Source organism: Lepidochelys kempii, chromosome 20 (assembly GCF_965140285.1).
Source record: "Lepidochelys kempii isolate rLepKem1 chromosome 20, rLepKem1.hap1, whole genome shotgun sequence".
Taxonomy (NCBI): Eukaryota; Metazoa; Chordata; order Testudines; family Cheloniidae; genus Lepidochelys; species Lepidochelys kempii.
In genome coordinates this window covers 27,112,818-27,131,625 of record NC_136399.1, presented here as the reverse complement: position 1 = coordinate 27,131,625, position 18,808 = coordinate 27,112,818, and the positions used below count along the sequence as shown (strand labels likewise).

Genomic DNA, 18,808 nt, shown 5'->3' with positions numbered 1-18,808 from the left:
CCACCCAAAGACAATCGCCAGCTAGCCAGAGGGCCTGAGGCCAGGTGGACAGATCAGAGAGAGGGGTGCGTATAGGCAGGTAGAGAGGGAACTGGAGAACTGGTCTGAATTCAACAAGGTGAAATTCAATAAAGAGAAGTGCAAAGTACCGCACCTGGGAAGGAAGAATCAGATGCACGATTACAGCATGGGGACGCCTGCCCAGTACTGCTGCAAAGAGCTGGGGCTTCTCGTGGATCCCACACCGAAGGAGTCAACAACGTGATGCAGTTGCAAAAAAGGCAAATGTCGTTCTGGGCCGTATGAACAGACGTGTCGTCTACAACGCATGGGAAGTCACTGTCCTGCCCTCAGCTGGAGCCCTGCACCCCTGTCTGGGCCGCAGGCTGCAGGAAAGCTGTGAACAAACTGCAGAGCATCTAGCAGCAAAGATGATCCAAGATTTAGAAAACCTGACCCATGAGACAAGGTACAAAACCCTGGGCACATTTAGTCTTGAGACAAGAAGGTTCAGCAGGGATCTGACAAGTCTTCAAACCTGTGACGGGCTTTTATAGAGAGGACAATGATCAATATTTCTCCATGGCCACTGGAGGTAGGACAAGAGTCTGCAGCCAGGAAGATGTAGGCTCGATATTCGGAAAACCTGCCTAACTCCCCAGGGTGTGAAGCTCTGCGAGAGGTTCCCAAGAGGGCTGGGGAATCCCCGTCACTGGAGGGTTTTAATTACAGGTGGACAAACCCGTGTCAGGGCAGCTCTGGGTTTTCTTGGTCCTGCCTCAATGCCGGGGATTGGATGTGACTTCTCGAGGTCCCTCCCAGCCCCACATTTCCAGGATTCGGCGGGAGCTCGCTCACCCTGTGAGCAGGGGCTGTCTCTCGCTCTGGGTCTGCCCAACGCCCAGCACCACAGGGCCCTGATTGCTGACTGGCCCCACCAGCCGCGACTGCAACAGCAGTCACAAGGGTGAATATCTGGCCCCTGGGGCTAAGTGGGGCATGGGCCTTTACCTGCACTCTGCGGGGGGCTGCTTCTCACCCCCACCAGACCTGGCTCTAGTGGGGAGGAGGCCGCTCCCCACTGTTTCACCACATCACGCTGACAGAGGGGCTTACGCCCACCCCAAGCGCCACCCACCCCTCTGCTCCCCGCCAGCTGCTCCCCTGCACTGGTGCTGACATCAGTAGCTCCAGGCACAGCCATAAATCCGGGGACTCGCCCCTCCCTGATCGGACTAATAAATACCTTATTTGCAGGTTCAGAGTCAATAACAAGTTGGCTTCCTTGGCAGGAAGCGACGGGATTAATTGCATTCAAATCAGCTAGGATGGATTTGCTGCTCACCCTCCATTAGGAGCAACACAGACCCCATTTGAATGTCATTAGCGGAGGGAAGGGAACTCCTGCCTGGCTTCCCCCACCACCCTCTCCGTCCGTGGCTGCACTGGGCTTTCAGCTCAAAGCAGCCTGCTGCCAACATCTGCACGGGGCTGGAGAAAAACCATTGCAATCAGGTGTTGGGGAAGTGGGTGCTAAGGACTTCCAGGGACATGAGCATTTCCCAGGACAGAGAAAGACCAAGCCGCTGCTCCACACCCATTCCTATTGGTGCAGAGGGGAGGAGGCGCGCCGCGGCACACGGCTGCAAGGAGCAGCTGGGACAGGCTCAACACCACCCTGAAGGCCGGGGAACTCGGACAGCCAGTCCGTCCAGAGGCAGTGTAACCCCAGGTCTGCGTGCAGGAGCAAAGCCGAGTCTCTTACCTTTTCCATCAGCTGCCGGAGCTGCCGGCTGCGCAGGTCTCGGGAGCAGGTGCCCTGCACTGGGATGACCGCTGTGCAGAGGCATTTGCCATCGGGGGCTTGAGCGGAGGTGTAAACTTGCCAACCATCATCGGGGCTTTGGAAGAGAGTCTGCAACAGAGAGGGAGGAGACTCATCGGCCTGACTTATCCCATGGCTGCTACTTGGCTTCAGAGCCTTTGGGGAGGGACCTTGTCAAAGGCTCCCTTGAAGTCCAAGGATACTCTGTGCATTGGATCCCCCTGGGCCACCCCTTTGGTGACCCCCTCAGAGAATTCGAATAGATCGGTGAGGCGCGATTTCCCTTTTACAAAAGCCGGGGCGACTCTTCCCCACCACCCTGTGGCTACCTACGCCGCTGATCACTCTGACCTTCACTACAGTGTCAATTGATTGGCCTGGTACTGAAGTCATGCTCCCTGGCCTGGGATTGCCAGGATCCCCTCTGGAGCCTGTGTAAAAACCAGTGTTACCTTAGCTCGTCTCCCGTCATCGGGAGCAGAGGCTGTTTAAGCGAGAGGTTACACGTTACTGTCAGTACTTCTGCAGTCTCAGATCTGAGTTCACAGAATCAGAAAACATCAGGGTTGGAAGGGACCTCAGGAGGTATCTAGTCAGAACTCTGGCTTAAATACCATCTGTTCCTCATGACTTCCTACTTCAGGTTGTTCTAAAATCTCCTTTACTGACACCTCAGTCTGGGACAGTTCCTCAGATCTGTGACCTAAACAGAATGGCTCAGATGTGAGAGTCTCCCTCCCATCAATCTTCTGCAGTGAATCCTGATGCAAAGAATTCATGTAGCTTCTCTGCAACAGCCCTGGTCTTCCTTGAGGGCTCCTTTAGCACCTCGATTGTCCAGGGGCCTCACCGATTGTTTGGCAGCTTCCTGCTGCTGATGCACTTAACAAGTTGCCCTTCAAATTCTTTTTTGGCCTGTCTTGATTATACTTTTACACTTGACTTGCCTGAGTTCATGGTCCTTTCTATTTTCAATTTGACTTACAGTTTTTACAGGATGCCTTTTTGCCTCTAACTGCCTCTCCTACTGTGTTGTTCAGCCATGGTGGCATTTTTTGGTCTTTTCTTTTTAATTTGGAATATGCATTTAGTTTGAGCCTCTATTATGGTGTTTTTAAGATGTTTCCATTCAGCTTTCAAGAATTTCACTCTTGGGACTGTTCCTTTTAATTTCCCTTTAACTAGCTTCTTCATTTTTGTGTAGTTCCCCTTTTTGAAGTTAAACGCTACTGTGGTGGGCTTCCTTGGTATTTCCCCGAGTACAAGGGATGTTACATTTAATTACACCATGGTTGCTACGACTGAGCCGTTCAGCTACGTTTACCTCTTGGATCAGATCCTGTGCGCCACTTAGGACTAAATCAAGAATTGCCCCTCCTCTGGTGGGTTCCAGGACGAGCTGCTCCAAGAAACAGCCATTAATGGGGTCTAGAAATTTTACCTCTGTATCCCATCCTGAGGGGACGTTCCCAGTCCATATGGGGATAGCTGAAATCCCTCATTATTACTGAGTTTTCTATTTCTGTAGCCTCTCTACTCTCCCTGGGTATTTCACAATCACCGTGGCCATGCTGGTCAGGGGGTCGGTAGTACATTCCTACTGCTAGACTCTTACTTTTCAAGCAGGCAATTTTCTATGGTACCGTTAGATTCATTTAAGATTTTTGCTACATTTCACTCTATGCTTTCGCTTGCACCCAGTGCCCCATCCCCACCAGCACAACCTCCTCCGTCGTTCCTGCACGTTTGGTACCCTGGCACTCCCGTGCCCCACTGATTATCACTGTCCCACCAAGTGTCGGTGACGCCTGTTATATCAGGATCCTCAATTAGTAGCAGGCACTTGGGGTCACCCAGCTTGGGGACTCCTAGCATTTGTACACAAGCGTCTATAAAATGTGTCAATATTCCGGCATCTGCCTTCACGGGATGTATCGGACTGGGACTGGTTTTCGTTCGACTGTTTCTCTTCAGTTCCTACCAGTCCTCTATCGACTTCTATCCTCTCCTCGTTACTAGGAAATAGAGAAGCCCCTTCAGTAAATCCTCCCCTCTGGGATGGCTCTGTCTCTGCGCCCCTGTGCCTGTCGGCTTTCCCCTAGCCCTTCGGTCAAAAACTCCTCTTGGGCCTTTTTAATTTTCCAGGCCATCCAGCTGGTTCTGGTTTGGTTTAGGTGGAGCCCATTGTGCCTTTGGAGGCTCCTCCTTTGCCAAAAGAGTCCCCAGTTCCGAATAAACCTAAACCCCTTCTCCCTACACCATCGCCTCACCCGCATATTAAGACCCTGCAGCTCCGCCTGTCTGCCCGGCCCTGCGCATGGAACTGGAAACATCACCAGATACTTGCTATCCGCAAGTCCCTAATCCTAGGGGTGACGTATGGGCAAAGCTCTCATGGAGTCTGTCCCACAACTGTAGGCTTTTGGCTAGAGCTGGCATCCAGCACCTTGGATCCCGGCACTCCATGGACACCTTGTGGTCTTTGACGTCACGCTAAGACACATCACTGATCCAAAGTGGAGCTGAGGGTTGACGCAGGGACTGGCAGCAGGGAGGAGGAAGAAGGGGAGGGTAGAGTTATGCTAAGAGAAGGTGTGGGCAACAGAGGTGTGGTTGGCAACCTAATGCATCATAAATCCCCTGGCCGCAACACAGACTTCCTAGTCAATCCATCTCTCTGTGCCTCTGCGGATACCAGCCCTGCCCTGCCCCAGGGATGTCAGGGTCAATACGGTAGAGGTGGTGAGGCTCAGACAGCAGAGAAGGGGGGGGGGCAGAGATAGAGTTAGGGGCTCAGCTTCTGACAGAATTCTCAGGTGAGCTGGATTCTTCACTGGGAACCTTTTAAATCCCTCCCACCTCTGCCAATGTATTGTTTTACTCTGTGTGTCAGACCCACACGCCTCCATCCTCCCTTTCCGGGCAAGGAGCAAGGTGCAAATTAACACTGGTTGCTCCTGCAGGGCCAAGCGCACGGAGAGCCCGGCCCAGACACAGTGCAAGTGCAAAGAGATCTGTGATGTGTGTACCCGCCCACTCTCGGTGCTGTACAATAAACAGGAACGTCATGCAGGAGCCAACGGTGGGATAACATCCATGGAGCAGGCTACAAATATCGTACAGGGACCACGCGAGGCCGGGGACCACGCGATGATGGGCTCACACAGAGCAAGAGGAGAAGCCGGACTAGCCAAGGGAAGGATCAGTTCCCCATTTTACAGAAGGGGCTCAAAGAGATGCAAAAAGTCCCAGCCACGAATCAAACCCAGGTTGCCTGCATCCTGATCCAGCTCCTTCTCCTCACAGCGGCCAGGAAGCCAGTGGGAGCCTTTGCCCGGACTCCTGCGAGGTTTGGCCCAGGGCCGAAGGACAGGAACAGGGAGCGACGGCCCCATGGCACTGACTCTGCGGCCTTTATCGTAGTTCCCACCAGGCCCTTTGGCTCTCCAAACACCGGTGCTGCACTATGCTCTGTTACTCAATCTTTGGGGGGGGGCCCAGTCTTGGGCTGGGTGAAGGACGGGCGTTATTTGCCACCCAAAGTTCTAAACAAAGAATAAATTCATTTGCTTTAAAGTTTTTCATGGAACATTTCAATTTTTCAAATAAATGCTGGTTTAGCATCGAGGGCTGAACAGTTGTTTTGGTTTGGTTTTTTGCATCTCCGGGGGGGGACAAAAGGGAAAGAAAGAAAGGGGAGAAAAACAAAAAAACAAAATGAAAAATGAAACTTTTCCGGTTTTCAAAAACTAACTATTTGATTTGAAACAAGAGAAAAGGAAAGTTTTCACTTTGCTTTTACCTAGTATTGAAAAAAAGCAAAGAGCATCATATTTTGGTCAGAATTTATACTTTGTCCTAAAAGCCTTTTTCTGCCCCCAAACCACCCCAAGAGATTGGGGCAAATGCTATGCAGCATCACAGGACCAGCACCCCCCTTCCAGAGCTTCCAGCAGCCTAGAACTGGGGAGACCTGGGCTATACCCTACTCCACCACCAACCCCGCGTGGCTTTGGGAAAGCCACTTGCCTTTCTCTGCTCCTGCCTGTGAGAGATATCACACATCTTCGCTGACAGTGCAGAGAAACACATTACACGGGTGTGAGGTGCTCAGATCCGGCAGTCACGGGGCCTGATAAGTACCCACAACACCGAGGCTGCAAACACCATGGTTTAGCTCATTGGCAGGACCAGACCCACGCAATGCCCCCTCTGTGTTTTAAACATTCCCACCTCTATTCCTGTGCTTGGGACCCGGTTCCCATTCAGCTTGGATGGATTATCGCTTTCCTGTTCCCAAGACCTGTTCCCACTCAGCTGGGGCGGATTATCACTTTCCCATCCCCGGGACCGGTTCCCACTCGGCCGGGACGCCAGGGCGGATTATCGCTTTCCCGTCCCCAGGACTGGTTCCCATTCGGCCGGGACTCCGGGGCAGATTATCGCTTTCCCGTCCCCAGGACCGGCTCCCTTTCGGCCGGGACGCCGGGGCGGATTATCGCTTTCCCGTCCCTGGGACTGGCTCCCATTCGGCCGGGACGGATTATCGCTTTCCCGTCCCTAGGACCAGGCTCCCATTCAGTCAGGACGCCGGGGCAGATTATCGCTTTCCCATCCCCAGGACTGGCTCCCATTCAGCCGGGACTCCGGGGCGGATTATCGCTTTCCCGTCCCCGGGACCGGCTCCCATTTGGCCAGGACGGATTATCATTTTCTAACAAATGCCGACAAGTGGGACACAAGCGGGGCTGGAGCTCTCCTTCCAGGCCAGCTCTGAGAGAGCTGCTAACTGGGGCCTGACCTACTTTGTACGTCCCAGCCCCCCGCCCCGCTAAGTGCCGCAACTTCCGTCCCTCTGCTCCTTCGCCCCCAGCCCAGGCCTTTCGCAGGCCCCTGGAGGACGAGCTGGGGGTGGGGGACCGGCCAGCCCACCTACCGGAGGACGCGCCCTTGTGAAGAAGCACGGCCTGTATTCCACAGCAAACGTCTGGGGGGAACCCCCAAGCCAGGGCGCCGGGGACGGAGAGGTGCTGAATGGGCAACAGAGCTGCACTGAACGGGAGAGGACAGAATAGGTCACGCCTCAACTCGTTGCGCGAGGGCAGCGCGTCCCGGAGCAGCAGCAGCAGCTAAAAACAGGGGCGGCTCTGTGAACAGCGGGATTCCAGTTATGGATCAGCAAAGCCCCCGACTGCTGCCGCGTGCACAGGGCTGGCCCCTGCGGCTCTCTCGGTCCGGCCACCCCCCCAGGCGGACGCCCCTCAGCTGCACGTCCCAGCGTGCTGCGGCTCCCCAACGCGGGCTGGGGCCGACACAGTAGCTCCCCAAGCAGCAGGGCCTTTAGCACTATGCCAGAGGCAGGCTCCTTACCGAGGCAGCAGGAAGGGCGGATACCCGTGTTTCAAGCCCAGCATGCCCAGCTCGGAGCAGGGCTGCCGACGCCAAGCGCTCAAAAGCTGTGAGCCAGCTCCCCCCCGATCATGAGATTGGCTCAAAAGCCAAGAGATTTTATAAACACCACTGGGGTTCGGCACACTCGCCACTTCGTTTCAAGCCTCTACGGCCACGTTTCCAGGCGTTCCTCCCCAGATTCGCCCGCGCCCGGGCCACGTTTCCGGGTGTTCCTCCCCAGATTTGCCCACGCCACATTTCCGGGTGTTCCTCCCCAGATTCGCCCGCGCCCGGGCCACGTTTCTGGGCGTTCCTCCCCAGATTTGCCCACGCCCGGGCCACGTTTCTGGGCGTTCCTCCCCAGATTCGCCCGCGCCATGTTTCCGGGTGTTCCTCCCCAGATTCACCCGCGCCCGGGCCACATTTCTGGACGTTCCTCCCCAGATTCGCCCGCGCCCGGGCCACGTTTCCGGGCATTCCTCCCCAGATTCGCCCACGCCACGTTTCCGGGCGTTCCTCCCCAGATTCGCCCACGCCACGTTTCCGGGCGTTCCTCCCCAGATTCGCCCGTGCCTGGGCCACGTTTCCCGGCATTCCTCCCCAGATTCGCCCACGCCACGTTTCTGGGCGTTCCTCCCCAGATTCGCCCAATTTTTTTTGCCAAATCAAGGAGCAGGGGCTGGGAGGGGAATATAACGGATGGTTTTTAATATGAAACATGGATCTGTCCTTCATCCCGATGACTCCGCATTAACGGCTGGCCAAAGCCCCCCACAAGCTGAACAACGACTTTCCCTACGATGCTTCTGCTGCTGCTCTGCTGCCAGCCGGCTCCGAGAAGGCAGCCGAAAGTTGTCCTGTACTCCAGGAAGTCCTGGAGAATTCACGGCTTGGAATTCCTCATGGAAGAGCAGTTAGGTGAAGTTGCTCTATCCCACCTGCCTTTGCATAAAGTCACTGGGGCAGACAGAAAACAGCCTTATGCCTGGAATCTCTCAAGGCTGGCTGTGAGCTCCCTTTCTCCTTGCCGGGGCTGGGCAGACAGCTGTCGTTGTGAAGTAAAGGAACGCTGCCCTTTGCCAGTACGTGACAGACGCAGGTACGGCGTCCGTGCAGTGCTAAGAAGAGTCGCGCTCCCGCGGTGCCTGGGGCTTTTGGGTGGGTAGCTCCGGCAGCACCTACAGTCACAGACACGCAGGGCTGCAAAGGCCCTCAAGGGGCCATGCACCCCCCACACACTGCGGCAGGTTCCGGGAGCAGGTGGCCCCGGTTCAGCAGCGCAGCACAAGGGGTGAAGATCACCCTCCTTCGATGCACGCTCCTGCCCACGACGCCGGACGGGAGCTACAGGAGAAGCCTGGGAACTCTGTGCTGCATGGCTTGCTGACTGTTTGGGTCGCACCTTCCAGAGCAGAGGCTGTGTGCGGTTTTCTTCCCTTTGCTCAATTGTGGGGACTCCCCCCCGCACAACCTGGGCGAGTCGCTGCAGCTCTCAGTTCTCCACCTGTACCGCACGGATGATCATTCTGCCTTGTCCACGTAGGTCGCAAACTCCCTGGGGGCCAGGGCTCTTTTGGAGTTCGTGCAGAGCCTGGCACCAGGGGACCCCAGTGGGACCACAGGGCTGCTGCTAACACCACCTCAGGGATGTGTTTCTCGGCCAGTTTCCAGACTGGTGTAACTGCACTGACTCGAAGGGAATCTGGCCCTGTGTTTCCCTGGTGGCGACCGTCTGCACCTGGTAGAGGAACGAGACAATTTCCCCACCGCCCCGAACCGTCCGTGTCTCGTGCTGACACATGAATGACATGCGGTGCCTTCGGGGGAGAGGCACTGAGCGAGCCCTCTATCAAACTGCAAAACTCAGACCCTTTTATCTAACCGTCATGGGACTGACGTTTCGGTAATTCCCTGTGCTGAGGTGACTCTCCCCGCAGGGGAGAAAAGCTACACGAACAATTGCTAATTTATTTCCTCTAATTTCAGGTCCCTTTGGACCTACTTGACGAGTCCGCCAGGACTGAAGTGACAAAGAGCCCTGCTCGTCACAGACCGGCGGAGAGGTGAACAGACGCCACCCCGGAGCCTGGGCAAACTCTTCCCTGCCTGCGTGGAGGCCACAAGCAGTGAGAAAGGACTGACGAGGGAATGGCAATTAGGACGGAGCCTTCTAGGAGGAGGCAGGGGACCAATCAGCTGTTTCAGCCTCTGCTCCGGGAGGGTGAGTCCAGGGCCTGGCGCCCCAAGGCCCCTCACCCCTGGGAAGGGCCCAGCACGAGCTGCAGCAGGGCTGAAGTGGGGCCTAGCCCCTGCCCATGGGTGAAGGGCTGGGTGGGCTGAGGCTTTGTGCTGGACCCTGCCCCGGGTGTGAATTTCTGCCCTATGGGGCCCATCCTATTGCATTATATCGGCTGGGGGTGCTGCCCACAGGCCGAGCGGGGTGACCAGACCCCTGCTGCCACGCACTCACTGCGAGACGCCCACAACAGGGAGCCAGGTGGTGTGAACAGGATCATGAAAACGCAGCTCTCCCCCCCCCCCCCCCCACACTCCGATTTCCCTCATTCACCCCCCACCTCCACACTCCCTGTCCCCCAACCTCCCCCGATTGCTAGGCACAGACACACCAGACTCTCCTGCAGCAGTGAGCGATCGGGTCCCCCATCACGTTGGTCAGGACAACGCTTCTGCCCCACCCAGCACTGCTGCAGGCCTTGCGCCCGGGCCCTCGGGGGCTGTCTGCATGCCCGGCGCGCCTGTCCTTCATGCTCTCGCCCGTCCGTCACGCTCTCGCCCGTCAAGGTGGAGTCCTCCCCAGGTCACACATATGGCCTGGCTCAGCTGCCCTGCCTAGTCACAGCGTGTCCCAGCAGTCCGCCCTGGGGGTCAGGCAGGCGTCTGGGACCAGGGAGATGGTTCAGTTCCTGGCTCTGCTGCTGATTCCCTGTGTGACCTCGAGCAAATCATTTAATAGCTCTGTGCCTCAGTCCCCTCGTCGGAAAAAGGGGTAAGAATCCTTCCTGTGCAGTGAAATCAAGGCGAAAGCACCTGGCACAGGGGCCAGAGGGTGGCTCTGTGGGAGTGCGAGCTACAGCCTCAGACCAGCCCCATGTCCCCTGCTCAGAACGACATCGGAGGCTCTCACTAGGCAGAATTTTCCAAAGCACCTTTGGCACCTAAATCCCATTCAATCAGGCTCCTTAATCCCTTAGGCACATGCAAAAATATTCCCCGTTCCCCAGGGAGAGACCAGAACCTCCCCATGCTGAGTGGAGGACTGGGCAGCCCGCAGGAAGGGCCTCCGACACTGGTCCCTGCTCAGCGGGCACCAGCAGAGACGAGGAGTTTCGTAGGAAGGAGAATATCCAGAGTTACCCCAGTGAGCGTTAAAACGACAGGACACACAGGAGTCCTGGCTGGGCTGCTGCTCTGGGGTGCAGGCTGACCCCTAACCACTAGACTAGGGGGGAACTTCCACCAGGCCCAGGTTACCCCAGGCACTTTCCTCGGCAGCCGGAGAGCACAGACTAGGCTGGATGGCCCCTGCTCTGAGCCGATCTGGCAAATCTCTGCTCCCGTCTCGAGGCTCCCATGAGGCTGCCTCTCCCCCGCCCCGATCTCCCTGTTCAGGGTTCCCGGCCAATCCCAGCGTCTTTTCTTTGCTGATGGCTGCAACTGAGCCGCTGACCAGGCCCCGCTGGGCTGGCAGGGGCTACTCCCTGTGGCAGCGTGCATGCCAGGAGATGCCCCTTCCTTCCCCGCCTGCCTGATTCATTCAGGCCATAAGCCGGCATTTCTGCGCTGGGTCGTTTAACATTTCCTGGGCAATTCATCATGATTACTTATGAAAATCAACAGCAAACTCATCTCTCTTGGCTGCCACTGCACTGGGCCGGGCAGAGACAAATGACCTGGTGCCTGTAATGAGCCGGGGACGATACTTTGCTCGGCGCACAGTGGTTTTAACATCGTGTTTCACATGGGAAGGGACTGATTGGACACGGCGCAGGATAAAACTGCTCTCAAATCTCCAGCCCAGTGGGTAGAAATTAGCAGGCAGTGGGGTAACACGCTCCCTGATGATATTGCACCCCGGAGTCATCGCAGGGGGAGCAAACGCCCGAAGACAGGAGCAGAGCGACTACCCACATTCCTCCAGCCCAGGCCTGCCTCTGTCGGCAGCACATGGGAAACGACGCCTCTGAGACCTCGTCCAGGCTGGGAACGAGCCCCGCTTTCCCCACTCGACGTCGGGCATCAGTGGAGTTCAGCCCCGGGCTAAGTCTGACCGATGTAAATCACCGCTTTCCTGGCCCCTGGCAGCGGCACTGCTGGGCTGATGTCAGGGCAAACCTCCCATGAGAGCTGCCAGGAGGCTGGACGGTTAAAGCACTAGGCTGGGGCACAGGAGATCCGGGTTCAAGTGGGGCAGAGCCCTCTCTGCTTCGTCTGTGAGCTTGTGGGGGCAGGGGCTGTCTGTCCCCCTGTCCGTGCAGCGCCCGGCCCGACGGGGCCCCAATCTCAGCTGGGGTTTCGAGGTGCGACCATCAGGGAACGGGCTTTGAACTCTAACCCTGCCTGTCCCCTTCTCCAGCCAGGGGCTGCTGCAGAAACAAGCGAAGGAGATTAAGTCTCTCCGGGGGTCTCTTCGCTTCAAGCTGCCGTCTGAATGGTCACAAGGGTGGGGCTGCGGTTTCAGCACACGAACAAGGACGGGGTGGATTTCACAATGAACCTTTGGGGGAAAAGTGAGATTTCAAACCCAGAGCGCTTCTGTTCTCCACCCCACCAGCCCTTCTCCTATCTATAGCCCCTTCCCCTGGGGCGTCACCTCACATCTGGCTGCACCATCAGCACCTGCAAACAGATGGGGCCAGAGTCAGGCACCGCATTGTGCAATTCTGCCTGGAATCAGCGTTTGCTCCCAGAGGAGGGGGTCACAGCTGTGCGGGCAAGGCCCAGCCCACACAAACACAGCACCAACCCCCTGTGCGGACGCACCTACTTCAACTCAAAGCAGGCTACTTGTCCTGTGATCGTCGAGCACCCGGCACTGCTGGGCTGAAGCCTCTGGCTGCTGCCACGGTAGAGAAATAATTAAAAGCTACGCCTGCAATTGAAGGACCGTTACACAGCAACCAAGGGCAAGCGGCTTCCTGCAGCAGCCTCCCACCAAGTTACTCCTCCTCCCTGTCCTCTCTCCACCCAGTTGTGATGAGTTGTGTCGGGCAGGGAAAGGCAGGGAGGGACTGGGTTGCTGGTGCTGGGGTGTGTTTGTGCACACTCATGGTGTGTGCGTACAGCAATCCATGCAGAAATAACCCTGCCCAAGTCCTCCCCGCAATCTCTGCGCAGCGCTGTCAAGCCGGGGAGCCATGTCTCCGGGTAATGGCTGTTTAGGAAGGAGGCAGATCTCCTGAACAGCGATGTTCACTTACTGCTATGACAGGTGAATTAATATGATGCATGATTATCAGATGTACTTGTCAGGAAAGACTTAATGCCGACAGCGCTCTGCCTGTCATCGCCGGGGGGCTGGAGAACAGCGCTGTGCCCTTTCTCGTGGGTGTGGACGCACGACACAATTCCTCTCACTGAGAAGCCGCCGTGTCTTACGGAAGGTACTAACCAACACGGCAAACGGGGAAATGTCGCCCACGCCCACCCAGCCTCGCTGCCCCGTGTGCGGGCCGATGCGCAGGGGGGCGCTGGCAGGCTGGTGATGCACTTGGAGAGGAAAGTGCCACCAAGTTTTCCCGAGCCCCACGTGCGCATGTTTGCATGCGCCCTAGGGACACAAGATGGGTCCTGAACTGGCTGCAAAAAGTTCGCCACACAGCAAACTGGGCACCATGCGGATCGACACCAAGATCCGCCTCCCAGAGCTGGGAGCAGAACCCAGGAGTCCTGCTCCAGGCGTTACAGCACATGGGCCCCCAGTGTGGTACAACAGACAAATTAGGAATCAGCAGTTGGGGCCTGTCAGAAATATAAAGGGAAGGGTAAACCCCTTTAAAATCCCTCCTGGCCAGAGGAAAAATCCTCTCACCTGTAAAGGGTTAAGAAGCTAAAGGTAACCTCGCTGGCACCTGACCAAAATGACCAAGAGACAAGATACTTTCAAAAGCTGGGAGGAGGGAGAGAAACAAAGGGTCTGTGTCTGTCTGTATGCTGCTTTTGCCGGGGACAGAACAGGAATGGAGTCTTAGAACTTTAGTAAGTAATCTAGCTAGGTAGGTGTTAGATTCTGATTTCTTTAAATGGCTGAGAAAAGAACTGTGCTGAATAGAATGACTATTCCTGTCTGTGTGTCTTTTTTTTAACTTAAGGTTTTGCCTAGAGGGATTCTCTATGTTTTGAATCTAATTACCCTGTAAGGTATCTACCATCCTGATTTTACAGAGGTGATTCCTTTACTTCTATTAAAAGTCTTCTTGTAAGAAAACTGAATGTTTTTTTATTGTTCTAAGATCCAAGGGTTTGGGTCTGTGGTCACCTATGCAAATTGGTGAGGATTTTTACCAAACTTTCCCCAGGAAGTGGGGTGCAATGGTTGGGAGGATTTTGGGGAGAAAGATGTGTCCAAGCTACGTTTGCCAGTAAATCCAGTTAAAGTTTGGTGGTGGCAGTGGATCCAGGGGCAAAGGATAACATTAATTTGTACCTAGGGGAAGTTTTAACCTAAGCTGGTGAAAGTAAACTTAGGAGTTTTTCATGCAGGTCCCCACATCTGTACCCTAGAGTTCAGAGTGGGGAAGGAACCTTGACAGGGCCCCAAAAGTCCCTTGATCCAGACTCGCTTGGACAGGGGTTCCCCCATACCTGTCTCATCCTGGTATCAGCCACCCCAGAGCCCGAGTAGCCAGAGGGCTGCAGTGCTTTCCGGTCCTCAGGCCAAAGCCTGTGAGCTTCCTGTGCCCTGAGCTCCAGCCAGGGCCAGCTCACCCAGCCACCCCTCCAGAACAGAACACAACCGCCTTGCACTTGGGGCAGGTGTAAAAGGCTTTAAGCCTGCCCTTGGTGCTTCATGTCTGGGACCAGCAATATAAAGCAGAGCAGCCTCAGGGCTGCTGTAACTCCAGCTCTGTTCCCACTGGAGGCGCGGGGGAGCTGAGAAGACCTGCAGACTCTGAATCTGGGCCCAGCATTTTAAGAAGGAGCTGAAGTGCCCCAGACTGCCATGCTTTGCTGAATCAGCTGCCCCCCTGTGCTGTGGGGTGGGGCCTTTCAGACAGCTCCAGGGGGGAGGGTTCTCAGGGGGTCGTGTCCACTCCCCAGAGTAGGGCCTTTAGCGTCACTGACAGTTGGTCCTGGTGATTCCCTTTTAACCCCCGTCAGGGGGTTCCCAGCACACGAAGCTCTGAAACCAGCTGGAGACGCTAGACCAGGGCCACGGGGAGCGGCTCGTCGCCCTACGCCCAGGCCCAGCCTCTGCACAGCGCTAGAAATTCCTCCACAGCGCGGACTGGGCCCCAGCACACAGGTCCTCCAGCCCGTCGGGCCTCTCTGGTCCCGGGGTCAGCTCCCCTCTGACCGCCTGCGCCCGAGCCCAGCTGCACCGTGCCCCCAGGAGCTGCCGGTGCGGTTAGGATCTAGCAGACGGTGCGCGAGGTTGCCTACAGCTCATCTCGCTCGCTGCTCTCCGGACGAGGCGGGGAAGGCGACCGCGGCTGCAGCAAGAGCTCAGTGCCCCGGGGGCAAGAGCCCCCGGCACAACGCCGCACCACCCCCCAGCACAATGCCACCCCCCCCCCCGCCAGCCTCCCGCCAGCAGCCTCGCGCCCTCCAAGGGCCCGGTCCTGTCGGAAGTCTCCTCCACTCCTCACGTGCTCAGGGCGCGTCTGAGCAGCAAACCAACCCCTGAGGTGCCGAGTCTCAGAGCCCAGAGTGACTGGCTGGGCCGCAGGGCTAACGGTAGCCACGGGGCCATTCCCGCTCGGGCAGGGCTCTGAATCTCAGACGCCAGGCTCCAGCCCAAGCAGCGCTGTCCACACGGCTTTCAGCCCTGCAAGCCCGAGTCAATCGACCCAGGCTCTGAGACTCCCTGCCCCAGCTTCCCTTTGCAGCATAGACGCGCCCTGATGTGACGTTATTGACATAATCTGGGCCCCTATTGATCATTGTTGCAACCAAGGTCCTGGAGTGGCACCAAATCCTGTATAAAGGGGGTCAAATCAGGTGCCTAAGACAAGGTTAAGGTTTGCTGGTTATGATTATGCTGTCCGTGTGTGTGTGTGTGTGTGTATCATTTTTGTAGTTAAAGTTATGAATAGTGGCTCTATAGTGTCTGTATTTCAAACTTATGCTCTGCTTCTGGGGGACACCCCAGACAAGTCGGTGTCAGCTCTGCCTAGCCTGCTGGGTGGCCCACTAAGGACCATCAGCTACACAACTGACCCACTGAGGGAAGGCAGACACACCTGGGGACTCAGCAAGGCGTGCAGGGACCTGCTTATGCACAGAGCTCTGGGGTGTTTCCAGGCCATGGGATGGGCAGCTTGGCTTTGGGACAAAGAAAGCAGAGACCACATGGCAAGAGACTATAAAAACCTGCTGCAGCTCCTCCATCTGGTCTTCAATCCTGCTTCCTGCCTCTGGAGGGACTTTGCTACACTGAAGCTTTAAACCAAGGACTGAAAGACCCATCCCAGCTGTGGGTGTTTTCCAGAGACTTGATTTGAACCTGCAATGTATTCTATCACTGCTACAAGCCTGAACCAAGAACTTGGCTGTTACTGTATGTCACTGATTCCATTTAACCAATTCTAGCTCTCGTCTCTATCTTTTTCCGATTATGAGTAAACCTTTAGATTCTAATGGATTGGCAACAGCGTGATTTGTGGGTAAGATCTGATGTGTATATTGACCTGGGTCTGGGGCTTGGTCCTTTGGGATCGAGGGAACCTTTTTTCTTTTACTGGGGTATTGGTTTTCATAACCATTCGTCCCCATAACGAATGGCACTGGTGGAGATACTGGGAAACTGGAGTGTCTAAGGGAATTGCTTATGTGACTTTGGCTTTACCCCACTGGCTAACCAAAAGTCCTCTCTGTCTGGCTGGTTTGGTTTGCCTTAGAGGTGGAAAAACCCCAGCCTTGGGCTGTAACCGCCCTGCTTTAAGCAATTTGTCCTGAATTGGCACTCTCAGTTGGGTCCTGCCAGAACCAGCATCGTTACAGTGTCCTGCCGACTACACCACTGTAACGATGCTGGTTCTGGTGGGACCCAACTATCATAATAGGAAAAAGATACAGATGAGAGCTAGAATCGCTTAAATGGAATCAATGACATCCAGTCATGGAGAAGTTCTTGGTTCAGGCTTGCAGCAGTGATGGAATAAACGGCAGGTTCAAATCAAGTCTCTGGAGAACATCCCCAGCTGGGAGGGGTCTTTCAGTCCTTGGTTCAAAGCTTCAGTGTAGCAAAGTCCCTCCAGAGGTAAGAAGCAGTATTGAAGACAAGATGGAGGAGCTGCAGCAGGTTTTTATAGTCTCTTCCCATGTGGTCTCTGCTTTCTTTGTCCCAAAGACAAGCTGCCCATCCCATGGCCTGGAAACACCTCAGAGTTCTGTCCAGAGGCAGGTCCCTGCACACCTTGCTGAGTCCCCAGGCGTGTCTGCCTTCTCTCAATGGGTCAGTTGTGTAGCTGATGGTCCTTAATGGGCCACCCAGCAGGCTAGGCAGAGCTGACACCAACTTGTCTGGGGTGTCACCCAGAAGCAGAGCATAAATTTGAAAAGGATACACACATATAGACAGCATAATCATAACCAGCAACCCCTAACCTTGTCTTAGACACCTTATTTGGCCCCCTTTATACATGATTTGGTGCCACTAGAGGACCTTAGTTGCAACAATGATGGGTACGGTCCCAGATTATGTCAATAACATCACACCTGAGTGATGCTCACCACTACTGCAGCCAGAGGGGCCATGGTGCCAGGCCCTGCCCAGACACAACCCCCCACCCAGAAGAAATTACAAACCAATTAGACAAAGGGCACAAGGTGAAACTGAGGCACAGGGAGGGGAAGGGACATACTCCAAGTTGCCCAGCAAGTCAGTGGCAAGGCCAGGAATAGAACCCAGGTGTCCTAGCTCAGTCCCCCATGCCCCCTGCCCTGGAGCAGGCTACATAACTTGCCCAAGGTCACCCAGGGCAGAGCAAAGAACCAATCTCAGGCCCACGCTCCTAACCCCTGCCCCATCCTGCTGCTCAGCTGGCTCACGTCCAATTCCTGGCTCTGCCAGTGATGCCCTGAGCGGCCTTAGGCAAGTCCCTGCGTCTCTCTGTAGCTCAGCTCCCCCCATGCACAATGCATGTAACAATCCTGCCTTTGTAGACTGGGAGCTCTTTAGGGTAGGGACTGTCTCCTGCTCTGCCTGCAGCGCTCAGCCTGCTGGGGCCCCCGCTCTGGGCGCTGCTGGACACTCAGCACCTCTCTCCTCGTTATCGCCAGCCGCCCCGTTGGGGTGAAAGCTGCAGTCGTTACCCTCAGCAGCCAGAGGCCCCAGCAGCTCATGGCCTGCATTGGGCAGGCAGACCCGGGCAGCAAGAGGACGAGAGGCGTGGAGGCTGGGTGCGGCAGACCCCGAGCCAAAGCAGAACGCCAGCCCCACTCGGCCGCACAGCTGCTCTCGGGGGTAGACAGCCTGCGGCAGCTCCCACCATCACCAGCGACTTGTACTGTGTGCGGTGCCCCGACAGCTGGAGCGGGGGGGAGGCCCAGCCTCGCCTCCGCCAGATGCGGAGTCCTCCCCAGCCACGGGCTCCCCCACCCGCCTGTCATTCCTCTCCCGCATCTCACCTGGCAGAGAGCAGTTTAACCTTGTTCTCGGCAAACAGGGCAGTTTTCCACGGCAACGTTCTTCCCGCCTACCAACGGGCTGGGAATTATTCTGGTGCCTTGGCTGCGGTAGCCGCAGGCAGGGGCGCTGGGTGACCTCGAGCAGAGGAGGAAGCAGTCCCTCTGCCCTCGCCAGACGTACGGACACCGAACGGCCCCGTGCCCCTCCTGGCCCCGCGCCCCACGGCTGCAGAGGCAGCTGGGAAGCGACAACCAACCACTGTGCGGGAACTCGTTTCTGGCTGGGACACCTGCCAATAGGCCGGGCGAGTCCCTGCCACGGGCTGGGGTGGGCAGCTGCCACCGGCTGCCGGGCCACGGTGCTGCCCAAGCCCAAGGCGTTGGCTGGCTGCAGGAGCCCTGTGAACTCCACAGGCTGCACCAGGCAGGACGCCAGGCCAGTGTGAATCTCGCACAATCGGTGAGCTTCCTCCACCAGATTCCGCTCCCGCATCAGGGGTTCGCCCGCCACCGGCAACCGACTCCCAGCCCTCTGGGGAATGGTCCTGCACAGCCCACTTGGCCCCCAGGAGGCAGGACAGCTGGGCAGGGGAGGCTCTGGGCCGGGACCCAGGATGCCTGGGTTCTATGCCAGGCTCCCCACGTGACCTTGGGTGAGTTCCCGAGGGCCGGGGTCTCGAGAATTCAGCTCCCAAGCAGAGGTCGGGGTTCCCTCTCGGGAGCTTCGGGAAGCCTGGCCCTTTTACTGACTGGGAGCTGAGCTTGCGGGGCGGGCGCCGAGCC

At 56.5% G+C, this 18,808-nt stretch overlaps 1 protein-coding gene across 2 annotated transcripts in view; it reads right to left on the bottom strand.

The window, feature by feature from the left end:
* Positions 1-18,808, bottom strand: part of OLFM2 (olfactomedin 2) — a 93,184-nt gene that overhangs the window by 41,446 nt on the left and 32,930 nt on the right. For both annotated transcript variants that reach the window (XM_073318420.2, XM_073318419.2), the window contains exon 2: positions 1,766-1,915. In XM_073318420.2, the coding sequence (XP_073174521.1) occupies positions 1,766-1,915 (150 nt within the window). The remainder of the gene's footprint in view (positions 1-1,765; positions 1,916-18,808) is intronic.